Here is a 15,602-nt window from a genome sequence, read left to right on the forward strand (position 1 = left end):
CCTTTTATCATTAGCGATTGTACGTTTCCTTACGGAAAAAAATTCAAAAATTGGCTTGAAATGAGGGTCCCGTTATCAAAAGAGGATTCAAAATAAATCTTTATCTTAGATAAGGGTACAGAGTAAATAAATTATCTCGAATAAAAGTTTGAAGTGGCTAAATCGTTGAGCTTGCTAGCTAGTCAAAATTTTTCGCCGGCAAGTACTCTTTCAACCGCCAAATTGATGTTTCAGTCGAAACCAAGTTGTGCGGCCATATGCAGTAGTCAAACCGATTGCTGCGAAATTTCAACTAGACCTCAGCCAATCTCTACTCCATCTGGGGAAGTTACCCCGCAGGTGCAGCGTCTGCGGACGAGGAGCCGAAACCAGCAGCGGGGGAGCCTCCATGGGACAAGTAATCCCGCTCATCAATCACCAATTCTCTCATCTCTCATCCTCCTAGAGCGAACCTCGATTCGGGCCACGCCGCCCCGACACGGCAGCTCAAGGGACTCGAGAGCGGGACTGCCGGCAAAGACCAGCCTGACCTCTGTCATCCGCGAATCGCAAGTACGCCATAGATAAAGACCTGATAGAGGTTCGGCGACTGCACAATCGAAGCTCCACCAGCGAAGGGACGACATGCGGTGGTGAACCAAAACCAAGAGTCGATCTTGGACTCCACATCGGGAGGGAAGTAGCAAGGTGGAATTTTGCGACGTGGGTCGAGGAGAGGAGGCCGAGGACCGGGTCGACCAAGGAGCAGAATGAGTCCACCGACGAGGGCCGCGCGTCCTCTTTTTGGTGGTCGAACCATCATTTGCTTCAATAATGTACACATGCTGAATCCATGGAACAAGACACCCAGGCCGTAAAAGTAATACCTCTCGTTGTCTACCAGATTTGTGTATATATAAAATATCCACCTGACTACTAATTTAAGCTTTTTGATTATATGAAGCTAAATTTATATTCGTTAAATTTCACGTGTCATTCTTAATCCGACTTGCACATAAAAAAAAGATGTTAAATAAAGTACTATTTCACATTACTTGTCTACACAATTCATATACTTTTTATGTACACATGTGGTTTTCTACCACTTAATAACTTAAAGTTTTAAATTAGACGTTCTGAGAGGCGCGAGCGAAGAAAAGAAGGATCTATAAGCATTTCTTCTCTAAACAACAAAGGAAACCTCCTCCATCCTTGAGGTTCATGTAATAATAGATGCTGCTATAATACAAATTTGAACTCCTGAATTTCCTTCGATGTTGAACTGAACAAAACCCTTCTTGCTATGATCAAAATAGATGTTATGGCCACAGGGGAGCATCAATAGAAAAGAATAGGAAGGACAAAAATGATGGAAACACTCCCTAAATGTTTTTAATCTCCAGTCGAAATACAAAACATCATTCACGAACTGTAAATATAAACACGATACTATGATGCCATTCTTTTGCGCCAAACACAAGCAATTCGCTTACAAAGAGTATGCAAGATTTTTACTATCGTCGTCATCTACACGGAGGACAGAGGCCTGGAGACCTGCACCACCCATGTTAACTGTGGTCGACTACCGCCTCAAGCTCTCCACAATGTAGTCGGCATAGAGGTTCCTTCATGACAAAAGTTGGACGAATGATAAGTGATTTGCGCACAAGCAATATACATTGTTTCGACATGTTAAAAGGTAAAAGAACTGAAAGATAAAAAGTCCCCTTGGTACAACTTTGGATCAAAGTAAAACTAAAATGCTTTGGAGTTAGGTAGCTGAAACGGATTAATTTGAAATGAAGCACCGACTTACATTTGTAAACATGCTACTGACTGAAATGCTCTTAATTTATATGGTGATTAAAGGCCCAAAAATATCTTGGAAGCATTAGACAGGAAATAGACCCATAAAATAATTCCAACTTCTTCTGACAAAGATATTTACTATTCTATAATGGAGATAACTGAGATTTAGCTGCCAGATTCATCAGGAGAAAAAAAAAACATTTAAGTATATTAAGGATCATAAACCTTGCAGGCGCAAAGTGTAACTTAGAAAATCACTTACATGGAGTGCTGGACTGCTTCAAAGGCAGCTGAGGCAGGAAGAAAATCATTCACTGCAACCTCCTTATTCTCATTTTTCTTGTCTGTTAAAGCATATTAAGGATCATAAACCTTGCTTCATAAACAGAATAGTACGGATTCCTATATCAGAACACTTTCAACTAAAAGCAGTATCAAGGATACAATCTTCAAAGAAGCGACGGATTTCAGCCAAACGATGAGGAGGGAGATCCTTAATATCATTATAGTGTCGGTACTCAGGATCGTCGGCACAGACAGCAATTATCTTGTCATCTTTCTCACCCTGCAAATCACAATCAGTAATTCTTCTAGAAGAGGGGAAGACAATGATAAATACTTTTGACTGTTCAAATTGGGTACCTGATCAATCATAGGCATGAGGCCTATAGCTTTAGCCCGAAGAAAGCATCCAGGAAGAACAGGCTCCTGCGGTGTTTTCAGTCATTAACGACCAAATTAGCTTGCACAAATTGACCAGAACAGGCTTTTTTTTGTTAACTTATGAGAGGTTTTGCTACGATGATTCGGCCCCTGCTAGAATATAATCTAATCTAGATCCAATATCATCAGCATTGATTGTAATTTTTTCTCAGTATATAAATAAAAGATGCACAGCAAACGAGATACCTGCATGATGATTAGGACATCTAACGGGTCATTGTCCTCACAAAGAGTGCGGGGAATGAAACCATAGTTGTGGGGATACACAACTGACGAGTAAAGTATGCGGTCAACCTAAAAATACAAAAGTCACTGTTAAACAACTTCCGATCAACTATGCAGTCTTGATATGAAACTTGGCTGGAAGAACCAAAGATTACCTTGATCAGTCCAGTCTTCTTGTCAAGTTCATATTTCACCTTGCTTCCTTTACTAATTTCAATCACCTGCAAGAATTGGTCATCCAGTCAGCGAGTCACTCAGTTGAGTATTTTTGTATCCTCCTATTCAGGTTTATGCAGACTCAGTCCTTTTCCCTTTGTGGAAATTCAGTATTATTTTCCAAGAATCACAAATATTTACAGGGATGGCCATGGTGGAATCAAAATTATCACTGGCGAAACTTCTATAGCGTTCCCTCCAATGTACCTATGCCCTAATATACAGCCAGTGCGGTAATGACAGTTTGTACACTTACACAGTTGAAAACGGTTGGAGCTCCAGGACCTGACAAAAAGAGAATGACATTAGAACACGGACAAGAAGAAGGAAAAACTAAGAAAGAAGAGAAAAAAAGTTCAGAAATACAATACCTATCTCAAGATCATGCCAAGGGTGTGCAGCAACAGATCTCCGAGACATGGATGAAAGGATCCTTTCATTAAGAGGTGGATGCGGTGCATGATGAGCATTGGTACCCTTCTGCACATTCTCAGCTAATGCTGGGTGGTGCCATCTCTGCAGAATGGTTATGGGAAGTTTCAGAATTGCTCTTTTTCATACAGCTAAGAAGCGAGTGCACCACCAAGGAAACAAGAAAGAAGAGTCAACCATAACATGGTTACATCCACCGACAACAGGCCAAATCATGCTAATCCAATTTTTCCAGCAGCAGTGGATAAATATGAATTTATTTACCATAAACCCTTCCTTCAAATAGATGCTGAAGAAGGTGAAAGGAGAATGCAGCTTTTCAACTTCACAACTCGCACGACTACAACCTTAAGCCAACTAGACAAGCAGGCGACGCCATTTGATGGAATTTAAGCACGCATAAATCGGCTAGGGAAATCAAAGCAGAGAATAAGCAATTCTTAGGTCCAGCAACAACGGATCCAGACAACCGGGAAATATATTCTTACGTCGAACCCCCATGAACGGCAATAAAATGCACTCTTGCAGCAGTTCTAGTGCATGACACGCTTTCATCCTCGATGAAGAAGATCCCGAATGGATCAAACAAGTACGTTCAAAGCAGTACACACAGGACGTCTCACAGATCTTGCAGCTGGTCCCGACAAAAATCAACAAAAAACGGAAATGGAAAAGCCATCACTCCGCTACAGGAAGATGAATCTGGCAGCAAAAACCGCTTCGCCATCAACATTGAGGAAAGAAATCAATCAACCAAACGCGACACAATGCGTGTTTGACTTTGCAAAGAATGTTCGCCAGATCGACGCCGACCGAATAGACCATCGCCACACGCAAGCCCGACTCAGGAGATCGGAACTCACGCAAAGCTAATAACAGAGCGAACCAAACACAGATCCACCGCCAAAAAAGACGGGTGGCGCGTGAAAACGCTCAGGGAACCAGCATATCTTCGTAAAGAACACGGCATCGCCGCCGCAGACCACCGACACAAACGGACTCCCGGTAACCGGGCGCCAAAAAAAGAAAAGAGGGAAAAAACAAAACGCGCAGCTAGAGAAGCACAGCGAAGATGTTGATCATGCGAGCGAACGTCGAGGTTTTAGCCACGACGGCGCAAGACGAGCGAGTGAAAAGAAAAAAACAGAACCGGACCATGGCCAGCCAAAAAGAAGATCACAGAGGAGACAAGGACACGAGCGACAGTACGAGGAGGAAGCCAGAGAGAACGGGGACGAACCTGTAACGGTCTCGAGTTCCAGCGGGACCTGCACAGAGAGACAGAGGAAAACGCACGGATCTCAGCAAAAACGGAAACGCGAAATGAATGGGATGGTGGGGGAAAAGAGAGAGCGTTGGGGAAACCACGAAACCCTAAGAGCGACGGACACGGCGGCACGCACCTTCTTCTTCTTCTTCTTCTTCGCCTTCTTCTCGAAGGAGGAGCCGAGCACCTGTAACGACGCGTTCTTTCTCTCTCTCTCTCTCTCAGGAGGAAGCTTGTGCTTGTGCTTGTGCTTGTGCTTGTGGTGCCTTGTGCGTGTGCCCTGCTCTGTTTGTTATGTTCCCGCTCTGAGGCGACAGACGGGCACTTTTTAAAGACCGGATTGGGGGAAAAAACGGGAATCCGGATATTCGTTTTGGAGTTGGGGGGAGGGGTGCCGTCGTGGCTCCAGCTGGCCCCATCCCGTTTCCCTTCTTCTTACAGATTTTTGGACCGCGTGGGGCCCTCCCCCGCCCGAGACTACGACCGCGTTCCTAACGGTCGTCGTGTGCTGCATTCCCCTTCTTCCCCCTCTCCCTCCTCCTTTTCTTTTTAAGGAATTTTTTTCCCCTAATCATATGATAGGATTAGTATCACAAATCCAAATTGATATACTGATGCTATATTTAATCTAGACTAATTTTCACATCACAAGTTCCAAATCAATACACATGTATCACACTTATTTCGATATAATTTTCGTATCATTAATAAAAAAAATCTCAAATTGATATATCTGTAACACGTACTACATTAATTTGAAGAGGAATGTGATATAAATATACTAGTTTAGGACATTTTATGGTATGAAATTAGTTTGAATTAAATGTGGTGTTAATGTATTGATTGGTATTTTTTGATTGAAATAACCTAACGTAAAATATAATCACAAAAAATGGAAAAAAGATGTGGAAAGATTGTTTTCTGCTAATGGATAAATAATCGGGGCGCAGTCGAGCGCACTTTGTGGAGGAAGATCCGCTAATATCTTCCCGGGGTATTGTAAAGTGTTCATATTGTCCCATCTAAAAGGACGAACGTAATTTCTCCTTCTTTCCTTTTTGCTTTAAATAATGCTGGTGAATGTGGACGGTGGAGAGTCGTGGCTAGACGATTTCTTCTGGTGGACGTGGTCCGGAGCCGCGCTCCTCCCACATGGCAAGGCGGTTGGAGGGGGCAGCGCTTATCCGGGGCGGTCTTCAACTGACGGCCGTGGCCGGACGTTCCCTTCTCCTTGGCTTCGCCCGTCTTTTGTCTTTTCATCCACTCTGTTCATTCGATCCATTGACAGAAGAGCGTCGAGAATCGATCCGGCTCCCCCTTATTGCTTTTTAGCATGACGGCCTCATGCTCACCGCGAAATGCTTAGTCGTTTGAGCCACGGGCTATCTAGCCCACGCGCGACTCGAAGTTACAAGGTCGGCGAGCCCGTCGTCGGGAATCGTAGCATCCCTCCAAAGGGATGCTGGAAGTTCGATCACGACAACGCTCGAATTTTGTTGTCTCGTGAAAGGAAAATGACTTGTTTTTTTCCCTTTGATCTGTTGCCCGATTCAAGCTTTCACTTATTTATTTATCTAGTTATTTTTCGTCTATTATTTGTTCCCTTTTATGTATGTCGATTGCACATCGGGCGGGGGAGAAACCTTAATTCCTGGGATACGGCGAATTACGGGATGACGATTGACTTGGACTTTTCAAATCGTGTGCTCCATGGGCCGATGAGTCCGGCGTTGAGCCGGTCGCCTTAATTGTTCCGAAATCTAGAAGTGATGCGCGTAAGTCTTCGCTCGTGCTTTTCAGATTTGGTCGCGGCATTCCCCACGAGGACGGAAATTGGAACCAGTTACGGTACAATCTGACATATACCTATCCCTCGGTCTAGTCAATAAAATTCTGAAAATTCTCCAGATAAATTGCAAAAGGGAACTTGAATATCTCACCTACATCCCCGGCATCTTGAATATTTGAAGGGTATATCAAAATGTAAGATTATAAGATAAATTTAGGAGATTTTCGATTTTAATCATCTAAGATAGAACATACAAAAGACATCGATCATATGAGTCACGTTTTTCTTGGGAGGAAAAACATCCCACGATGCTTAATTCCTAAGCGATGCCCCAGCATTCCTCTTTTAGCATCAAAGTACGATTTCTAGAAGAGATTTTATTATCTCCTGACATTCTTCGATTTCTTTCTCTATTGTAAAGGCAAAGGCGGTGTGTTATTCACTAATCAAGATTGGCCACCGAAAAGCTTAGCGTCGACTTCGAGCACCGCACGTACAAGTGGGGCCGCATGTATTTTTGGAAAAAAAGAAGAAGAGACGGATGGACCCGCCCTCCCTCTTTGCAGCGATGAGTCAGAAGCGTAATCCGTATGCCGCTTTGTATACGCAAAGTGCTTTCGAACCTGAGCACATAAAATATGATAGCGTCGCTTGTGTGCGCAAAACGCATCTTCACGAGGCCACTTTAGTCATGCCAGCTTTAATTGGATCGACTTGCGAGATGCTGTCAAGTTTTATGGTTAAGGAAACAGCTTGCACGAGAAGTTGGTCATAGTTGCGTCTTATCCCTTTGGCATCCAAATGGAAGTGTCGCAGGCCATCAACTTTATTCAACAAATCATCGCGTCGACAAGGAAAATGGTACCTATGACTTATCGTCTTGAAGGAGTGGAGATAAAATAAACCGAAGAAAATGTCGCGTAGACATATTTACTCCCATAAAGTGTCTAGAGGAGAGATATCTAGGAACATATATATAAATTCCATTCAATGACGTAGGAAAGTTTTGACCCCCTCCCCCCCAAAAAAAAATTAGGTAGGAAAGCTAATAGAACAATACACATGATGACCTATTGCATCGAGTTTATGTAATTATGTGTAGCCAGTTGTTCCTTTAGATACGAATATATACATAGATATGCCACTCAAACATATGTGTACGTGAAGAGATCTACCTAATCGGCAACTATAATTAAGACGAAGTTGCGTGTTATTTTCTATCAATTGAAGCTTTGGGAATCGGTGATCTCAGAGTTTGATTTCTTCTACTATCATTTTGAATGTTTCATTTCTTTCTATACGTGCCAGGATTCGAGAATTTCCCGTTGACATTTGGGTCATCGCCACTTCATAACTTCACCATCACTAGCCTTCGGAAGGAAGCGTATGGGATATAAAACAACAATACAAGCATTGTCTAAGAGTAAGTTCTGAGAGAACAAATATTTAGAACAATTTGAGAATGGCCATTATACTAATGAGATTCGTCCATCCAACGTGAGATTTTTAGATGTAACGTTCGTGCCATCAACTAAATTAGGGAGTTTAACCCCCACGTGGGCCTCATCGATTAGGGTCTTCTTCTACGTTGCTCGAGTCACCAATTCCACCGATTCTTTATCTCTCTCTCTCTCTCTCTCTCTCTCTGTGAATGAAGAATATTACAGACAACTCATGAAGAGAGTCGACGGAGATGACGTTGGGGACATGGAGGCCACGGAATGAGGAACGAGGAATGAGGATCAGATTGACCGAGGAGGAAACGATTTGAGGTGGCGTGGAAAACACGACCGAAAGTCACGAGCGGATTCGAACCGATGTCGTCTTATCTTGGAGACGTGTGGACGGTGCGATGAGGAGGAGCTGCGGGGGCAAGCTCATCCAAGTGACTCAGTGCTGGCTCACATCGCTTTGACCCTATGCGCACCACCTAACGTTCCATCTCTTCGCCCTTTTCCCCCGACCTTTGATTGCCTCTTTTGACTTTGGAGGCTCGTTCTCTCTTCAATCGATGGCGAGTTCTGTTATCTTGATCGTTCCATTTCCTGGCCATTTGATTTATCATAGTCTGCCTCCTAAGTTCATCGTCTTGACTTCGACTCGGTCTTCTCTCTTTCTCTCGATCCAAAGCGCCACGTTAAATGTCAACTTTACCCGTTCCTTACTTCGTCGATGCCCTGGCGAGATTGATGGTAATCTGTTGGTTAATTTCGGGAAACAAATTGCTTTGATATGATTATTTGGGACTTCATGGCATATCCGATTCACTTAGAACGAGAATTGAAATCTCTATCCAATTATAGAGGTAATCCGTTAGCATTTTTGGATTTGTCAAGGTGGCTGCATCATCCGACTTCGAGGATTCGACGGATTCTATGCAGCCATCATCACTATATGAATTATGTTGTTGCTAATTACAACATACATAACGTCAGGACATCTTCTTTAGAAAATAATCGATTTCTATTCATTTCATTGCTTGGATCTCTCTGGTAAGTGGCATATTCTCTAGGAACAAAGGTTGATTTGATTACATTAATTAGCTGACCGAATGGAGTCTCCACAAATCAAGACAATCCAAATCCAATAGGGTCAAAAGAGTACAAGTTAGTTTCACAAATCTCATCCTAAATTTTTTTCTACAAGAAAAATGTTTGCCTCCTTATGCTGTGGTTGGTCTACAATCTACGTGAAGTGAATTTACTCCTACCCATAAAATTCATGGATTACAATTACAATTTTTTTGGGGGCTAGAAATTGGATTGCAATTACATGCAAGGGATAAGTACGGGAAACATATAAAAAAAGTCGAACATAGAGGACAGGAGCTGCCTAACGCCTGCCTGTCCAGTAGCCAAAAATTGTACTTTTGGCCGTCTCTCTCTTTCGAGTTATGCCTCGGTACTTCTTGGAGGATAACTTATTGGATATACCTTAAAGGTACCATGAAATTTACCAGAGTCCACTCAGCGGTTGTCGCATGTGCAGACCAAGACCAATTCCTATCATTTTTTTTTTATTATTTGAAATGGAGATGCTAAGGTAGATCCACCCCGCACAAAATTGCTTGGGCCGGACGAAAAAGCTGTTGCACAGTATACGATTAGGCTCCACAACCGATTTCGTCCGAAACCAAATATGCAAGTACATCCATGGATGAACATAGTGCAAATCCCTTCTAAGGAAATTTTAGTGTTAAGGGAGTGTTTGAAGGTCTACAAGAATCGTATTATGACAACTCTTGTATGCAATCGTGAGGGATTTCCTCGTAATTCATCGGACAAAAGATATATGGGAGGATTGAAAATAAGTGGGGTTGTCATGCTCATGTCAAATTTAAAGTTGCAAAATAACATCCATAAAGTGATTAATTTGTGGCACAACACAACCATGAATTTATTTCGGGAAAATTATCTAAAAAGTCATAAATTTATTGTATAGCTCAAACACATGAGGGAGATTTAAGCCAAAGATGATTACATTACAGCTCACATGGTAAGCCAAAACTGTCAGTATTGCACGTTGTTTCAGGGTATGCTTGTGAGATTTTATCAAAAGCTTTTGGACAACATGTCAAAACGAGATTTGAGTTATAGTACCACCAATGGGGCGGTTTGGGATATGTAACTTAGCATCCCAAAGGGTTAATAGATAACATGCTGTGAGATTCGATTCTACTGACTTTTCAGTATGTTGTGAACGTAAATAATTTGAATCAATTGGGTGGTTGTGGCATCATGCTCTTTTGGTATTGAATGGGGATATGGTGGTTGCCAAAATCCTCTCTTCTTATATTTTAAAGATGCAAAGGGAGGGACCGTGAGCAACAACTCTTCTCAAACCTCACAAGGTTCATCAAAGTTTAGTCGTTTCCCCACATTAATGCAAAAATATTCTGAAGGGAACACGAGAACCGCATTGCCCGATTTGGAGCTCACAGCGGTTGACATTTCAAAACATGATTGCTGTTGCGGATCTTGACGAGGCCACTCGCTCAGTTGGCGAAATGGCAATGTCAGACACTCTTCGGAAGAAAGCAAAGGGAGCGACTTGTGGTAGACTTAAGAGCTTGTTGCAGAAAAATAGAGAACCCACCTTCCTACGGAACAACATCAACACCAGTACTAAGTCAAGATTAGACATGTAACCTGTTATGTTTTATATAATCAGTTTAGCTCAATTAATTTATGTTGATCTTGTATCTTTTTGCACAAACTCAGTCTTCATCTTTTTGAGATTAAACTTAGTTTTATAAGAGCTATTGTACCATTATTGAGATTGTCTTAATCTTTTCAACGGGGCTCATCAAATTCTTATGAACATTCCCATGACAAGTATGGCCGATGAGACTATGGGACTTGATATTGAAGGCTCGCATGGCGATTCGTGATTGGTTTTATTCATCGTGTTTTCCAGACAATTTGCATTTTGTGGCAATTGTCATTAGCCAACTAGTCATCCGAAATATCATAGTTCAAAACCCGCGAAGGTGCATTTCCTCTTGGTTATTGGCTTCGATGGATGTCTGTCTAATTTACCGCTTTCTTTCTTTTCATTCATGGAAGAGGTCTATGCCTGCCTCTATTGAGTTAATAAGGACTCTATTGCATCCAAAACTACACTAGTGAGTCCTAGAAGATTTACAGAAGTAACTCTTTATGTAGCATTATCAAAAGATAATTACCAACATATTTTTAGGATGTGGAAACAAAAGATAAATTTGAAATTATCTTGTAGTTTTTAATGAAGATAGAATGCACTGATTCAACCAATTTTGTGTAGAGTGGATCTCACTTGACATTTACATCTCAAATAAAAAAACTGAATGAGTTGGCCTGGCTATGCACACACATCAATTGGTGAGTCCATTTGAGTACAACTTATGTTTTTTTTTTTTTTTAATAATGGAAATGATGGAATAATTTTGTTTTTTTTTTTTTGTTTTTTTTTATCAACTATGGAAGTAAAGCGAGAGCAAGCCTTTCTCGCAAATTGGCATATACGGATCTTTCGAGAATGGAACCAAAACGTCGAGATCACAAGCTTTGTTCAGGTTATGACCCGAAATAATCGTGGCGAATCTATAGGTGGTGGGATTAGCAGAAAGCAATGATTCTTGTCTTGGCTAACTTCGACTTTTCACTTTTGCTTTTTTGAAAATTTTATGATACTTACAATTTGATTTTTATTTAACACGAAACATTGTCAACTTCTCAAAAAATTCAAATCTTGACCTGTCGAATTGCATATAATTTTTTTTTTTTTTTTTTTTTTTTGCAATTTTCGGACTTCAAAATAATCCTGTCCATTTTCAGATTTTTAAGGGAAAATCAGAAGTAGAGGTTACAAGTAGATGGAAAAATCTGCCCCAGATGATTCTTTTTTTCTTTTGTTTGGGCCCAACTTTTGTATTAGGACAGTATATCAACTCGAGTTGGGCCGAAAACTGTCGGAGACAAACTGTCAATACTATTTCTCGGCCTGGTCCTCGTAGACCTGAATATGTTGGACAAGAAAGAAAAAGAAGAGGAGCAAAATGAGTGTTTATTGTAGGAGTGCAAATTGCCAGATTGGCATAATTTTTGGTCTAGCACTTGACTTGTTTGTTGACTGTGGAGATGGCAACACCGATCAAAATCCGATGTTTGATTCATATTAAGTATGCTACAGGAATTTGGGTAACACCATAGTACCTAAATTGAGAAGAAAAATAAACCTATTTAAAATGTAAGCTTAAGAGGGTTGCCAATTGACTCACTTTTGATCCAGAAAAATAACAATTAGGCACTTTTGACGGAGTTCTAGCCGCCTATATGACCTCGATGTTTGGAACAAGAACATGTGTACCTAGAGCCGGAACACAAGTCTCAAACTTAGAACCCTAGAGGGTTGAATCAAGGTCCCCATTTGGACAGACCAGGGTCCAAGGTACCCCATCCTAGCTCCTTGATGCTCGGATCTGTCGCCTCGGTAGCCTGACCCGGTTTTAGGGCTCCTAGTCGTGCGGCAGAGGACTTGAGTTTGGACCTCAATGTCTTAGGCCATGTGCTAGGGTCCTAGCATTGAGGAGCCATGGGCAACCGTAGAGATCTCGACTCGACTGTTATTGCACGAACCTTGTTACTAATAACTTGGGTTTAGTTGTAGTATTCTCAGTCTGGCCACATGGTCTAGAGCCTGACTGCGAGGGATTAAGGCTAGAGTGTGGCCGCTAGGGTCCTAGATCCAACCTATTCAAGACCCATGACTAATGCGTGTGGTCCTGGTTCGCTAATAGTTGGATAATTCTAGATTGTACCAAATTAAATATTCAAGTGAAGAGATCCGAACGGGTTTTTAAGAGTATGAGTTTTGGTATGTTGGGTTGGATTGGCCATATAAAAATAAACAATGTATACGAAGATTTAATGGTTCAATACAATTAGAAGGCAATCTAGACCGCTAATTTGCTCCCTCTTCAATTTGCCATGGAGGCAAAAGATAATCTAGTAAGCAAAATGTTGATACTTAATTGCTGGTACTGCATACTATATAATTTTTATTCATCTAATAGTATTGGAAGTCGTAATAAAAGAAATTTTTGGATCCATTTGATATGTGAACATTTCATGTTGGACTATGCCCATAGAATAATATATGGGGATGTTCCAGCTATAGCAAATGAATTGAAATATCTTGAAATAAAATGATTCTTCAAGTCTGTTGGTTTTGTGTAAAATCAATTTTTAGAAAATCTTTTCATTGTTTCACATCATTTCCATCCCTCGATAAAATGAGGGAACAGGATAAACATCTTCATGATCATGGAAAACTTATGATCAAATTCTGCAAAATTGACCTAGACTTCTTAAAAAATTCGAATTTCTTCACGGTCCATGCCCGAACCAGGATCTTGATGGTCAATTCAACGAGCAAAAGAAAGATCTCTTTAGCCTTTGCAATCGAAACTCCATGCGAGAGAAAATATTCTAAAATTTCATTCAAAGGTGTATCCTGCTTTCCTCAAAGAGTCTCTCATTATCTTGGCACATGCATCATGCTACAAAGAAGGATATCCTTTTCACTTCCTCACTCCCAATGGAAAGCTACAAAACACTTTGTTGCATGATTCGACGTCGGCTTTCTTCTTTTTTACCACTTACGGGACGAGCATGGCCATCCTGTCCATAATACACACCTTTCCCAAAAGTCCATGGCAATGAGCAAACAGGAAAGATAACCCGTTCTTTTCCTGCGTACGTCGTCATCTGTCACCACCCTCTCTTGTCTGCTCGATCCATTCATTGCCAAGGAAGAAAGAAGTGCTTGTCTGTTCATGGTTTCCCCCGGGATTGGCATGCAAATATTCGATTCCATGTAATCTTCAAGGCCACGTCGCGTGTAGATGTTCTCTCTTGTGACTTCCGACATTCTATAGCTGGCTCCTTCAAGGACTAATCTATTGTCGTAAAGCATCCTAATCCCGCATAAATATCTCAATATTTTCAAAAGAATGGCCGGGTTCCGATTATTTTGAGAAACGGTTTCTCAAGAGATTGCAAGAACTCCTATTCTACCTCTAATCGATAATAAGTATATAGTCGCTTGTAAGCACACACGAAGCAATACATGTTCTCAATCTTATCGTATTTTGAAAATAGACAACTGAGTGTGGGGAGGATATAACAAATTAATATTGTCGCAATCCAAGAGTCAAGAATTACTAAATAACTAGTATGCTTACTCGTGCTTCATGTGGGTTTTGTGTGTGTATATATATATTTACTAAAACTACCTCTTTACTTTTGCATTTTCAATTTTACGAGAATTTTTTGTAGAGGTATAGAAACAACAATAATCATAAAATTTTATAATCTGAAAGAAATATTACTTGGAAGCAATACATATCATCAGATAGATAATAAATACAGTATTAAATATCTCTTACATGATAAATTCTCGGACTATTGTACTTAATCCGGCTCTATTGTTTGATAATTTTTATAAGTAATTATTAACCTTCAAGTAAAATTAACTGTAATACTGTATTTTACTACATGTTGTATTGGATGGAAATGAAGTAATTTTATTCTCCATGGTGTATTAAAATGTGAGTGACAAAGCCCATTTTTCTCTTTATATTATTCTACAAATACATCGGTATGTTTTTCTGATACATACCACATAACATCTCCTGCACAATAGGGTCAAGTTTACGTAAACTTATAGACATAATTAATTTCTTATTCTTGTAGAATTAATTTACTTTTTATGACGTTAGATATTACTAAAATAGATGTAGTATCTATAGCCATGTTATTATTTTTCCCAAAAATTCTTATATATTTTAAAAAATATTTTCTCATTCTCATAGTAGTCCAATATGCTACATTTTATCAGGAGATTTTCCTCTGAACTTTTTTTTTTCTTGGCGAAACTTTTAAAACTTTATCTGAATAAGATAATACTCATTTTCATTAGAATCGACTGCAGTTAATGTGATCACTTTTAGTATAATATGGTAGATTAGATTATATTTGGAAATTAAATAAAAAAATGATAAAAAGAAGAAAAACAAGTAAATAATAACAAGGGCAAAACATTTGCTGAAAAAGGCCCGAGAACAGAAAAGTGCTTGGAAACGCACCTAAACGATAGATCTTGGGGCCCGAAAAGATTGCAGCTCGGGACCCTATTTGGCCAAAGCAGTGCATTTAAAACGAGATTTTTGTAACTAGGTATTGTAGGCCTCATAGCTCCTCCCTAATAGAAAAATTGTGGCTACTTTATTGCACATTGCATGAATTATTCTCTCTAAGCCCGTTTTCTGGGTTTATGCTCGTCTGAACGCTTGAAAGTTATTTTAGCAGCCGCGTCCACGTCAAGTACATTAAGTCTTTGTAACTTCATAGATTAAGAGGATCCGATTCCAGCTTCTTTTAGTGAGGAATCAGGCCACTGAGGCCTAAACCTAACGCCTCTCAATGAAAGTGTCGGTGCCTAGTTGATTGCCTTTTGAGTGAACTCAACTAAAGGTCGCTACCATGACTTAAGAGTCGGGAAAGAAAAACTGAAGAATATTTGGTAGCATCAGGAACACCAGAATTAAGTTGTTTTGAGCTATGTGGAGTGGAGAAGATAAAAAGCTCAGCTTGAGCGGGAGGGAAACGGTGACTATCGAAG

The 15,602-nt window shown here is 40.5% G+C and overlaps 1 protein-coding gene across 1 annotated transcript; it reads right to left on the reverse strand.

Moving 5' to 3' along the window:
* Nucleotides 1-1,256: 1,256 nt before the first annotated feature.
* Nucleotides 1,257-13,757, reverse strand: LOC104426494 (soluble inorganic pyrophosphatase 4). Its single transcript, XM_039305349.1, has 11 exons — nucleotides 13,618-13,757; nucleotides 4,788-5,060; nucleotides 4,625-4,652; nucleotides 3,324-3,468; nucleotides 3,209-3,237; nucleotides 2,892-2,957; nucleotides 2,698-2,805; nucleotides 2,431-2,496; nucleotides 2,233-2,353; nucleotides 2,051-2,132; nucleotides 1,257-1,604 (listed from the first exon to the last, which is right to left on the reverse strand). The coding sequence occupies exons 1-11, from the start codon at nucleotides 13,755-13,757 to the stop codon at nucleotides 1,562-1,564; spliced, it is 1,101 nt and encodes a 366-aa protein (XP_039161283.1). The 3' UTR covers nucleotides 1,257-1,561.
* Nucleotides 13,758-15,602: the final 1,845 nt, after the last annotated feature.

The sequence above is a fragment of the Eucalyptus grandis genome, chromosome 11 (assembly GCF_016545825.1).
Source record: "Eucalyptus grandis isolate ANBG69807.140 chromosome 11, ASM1654582v1, whole genome shotgun sequence".
Taxonomy (NCBI): Eukaryota; Viridiplantae; Streptophyta; class Magnoliopsida; order Myrtales; family Myrtaceae; genus Eucalyptus; species Eucalyptus grandis.

Coding starts and splice junctions, on each gene's coding strand:
- LOC104426494 (XM_039305349.1), bottom strand. CDS start 13,757: ATGAACAGACAAGCACTTCTTTCTTCCTTGGCAATGAATGGATCGAGC. Junction 2,497..2,697: donor ATGTCCTAATCATCATGCAG/GTATCTCGTTTG, acceptor AAAACACCGCAG/GAGCCTGTTCTTCCTGGATG. Junction 2,354..2,430: donor TCATGCCTATGATTGATCAG/GTACCCAATTTG, acceptor TGTGATTTGCAG/GGTGAGAAAGATGACAAGAT.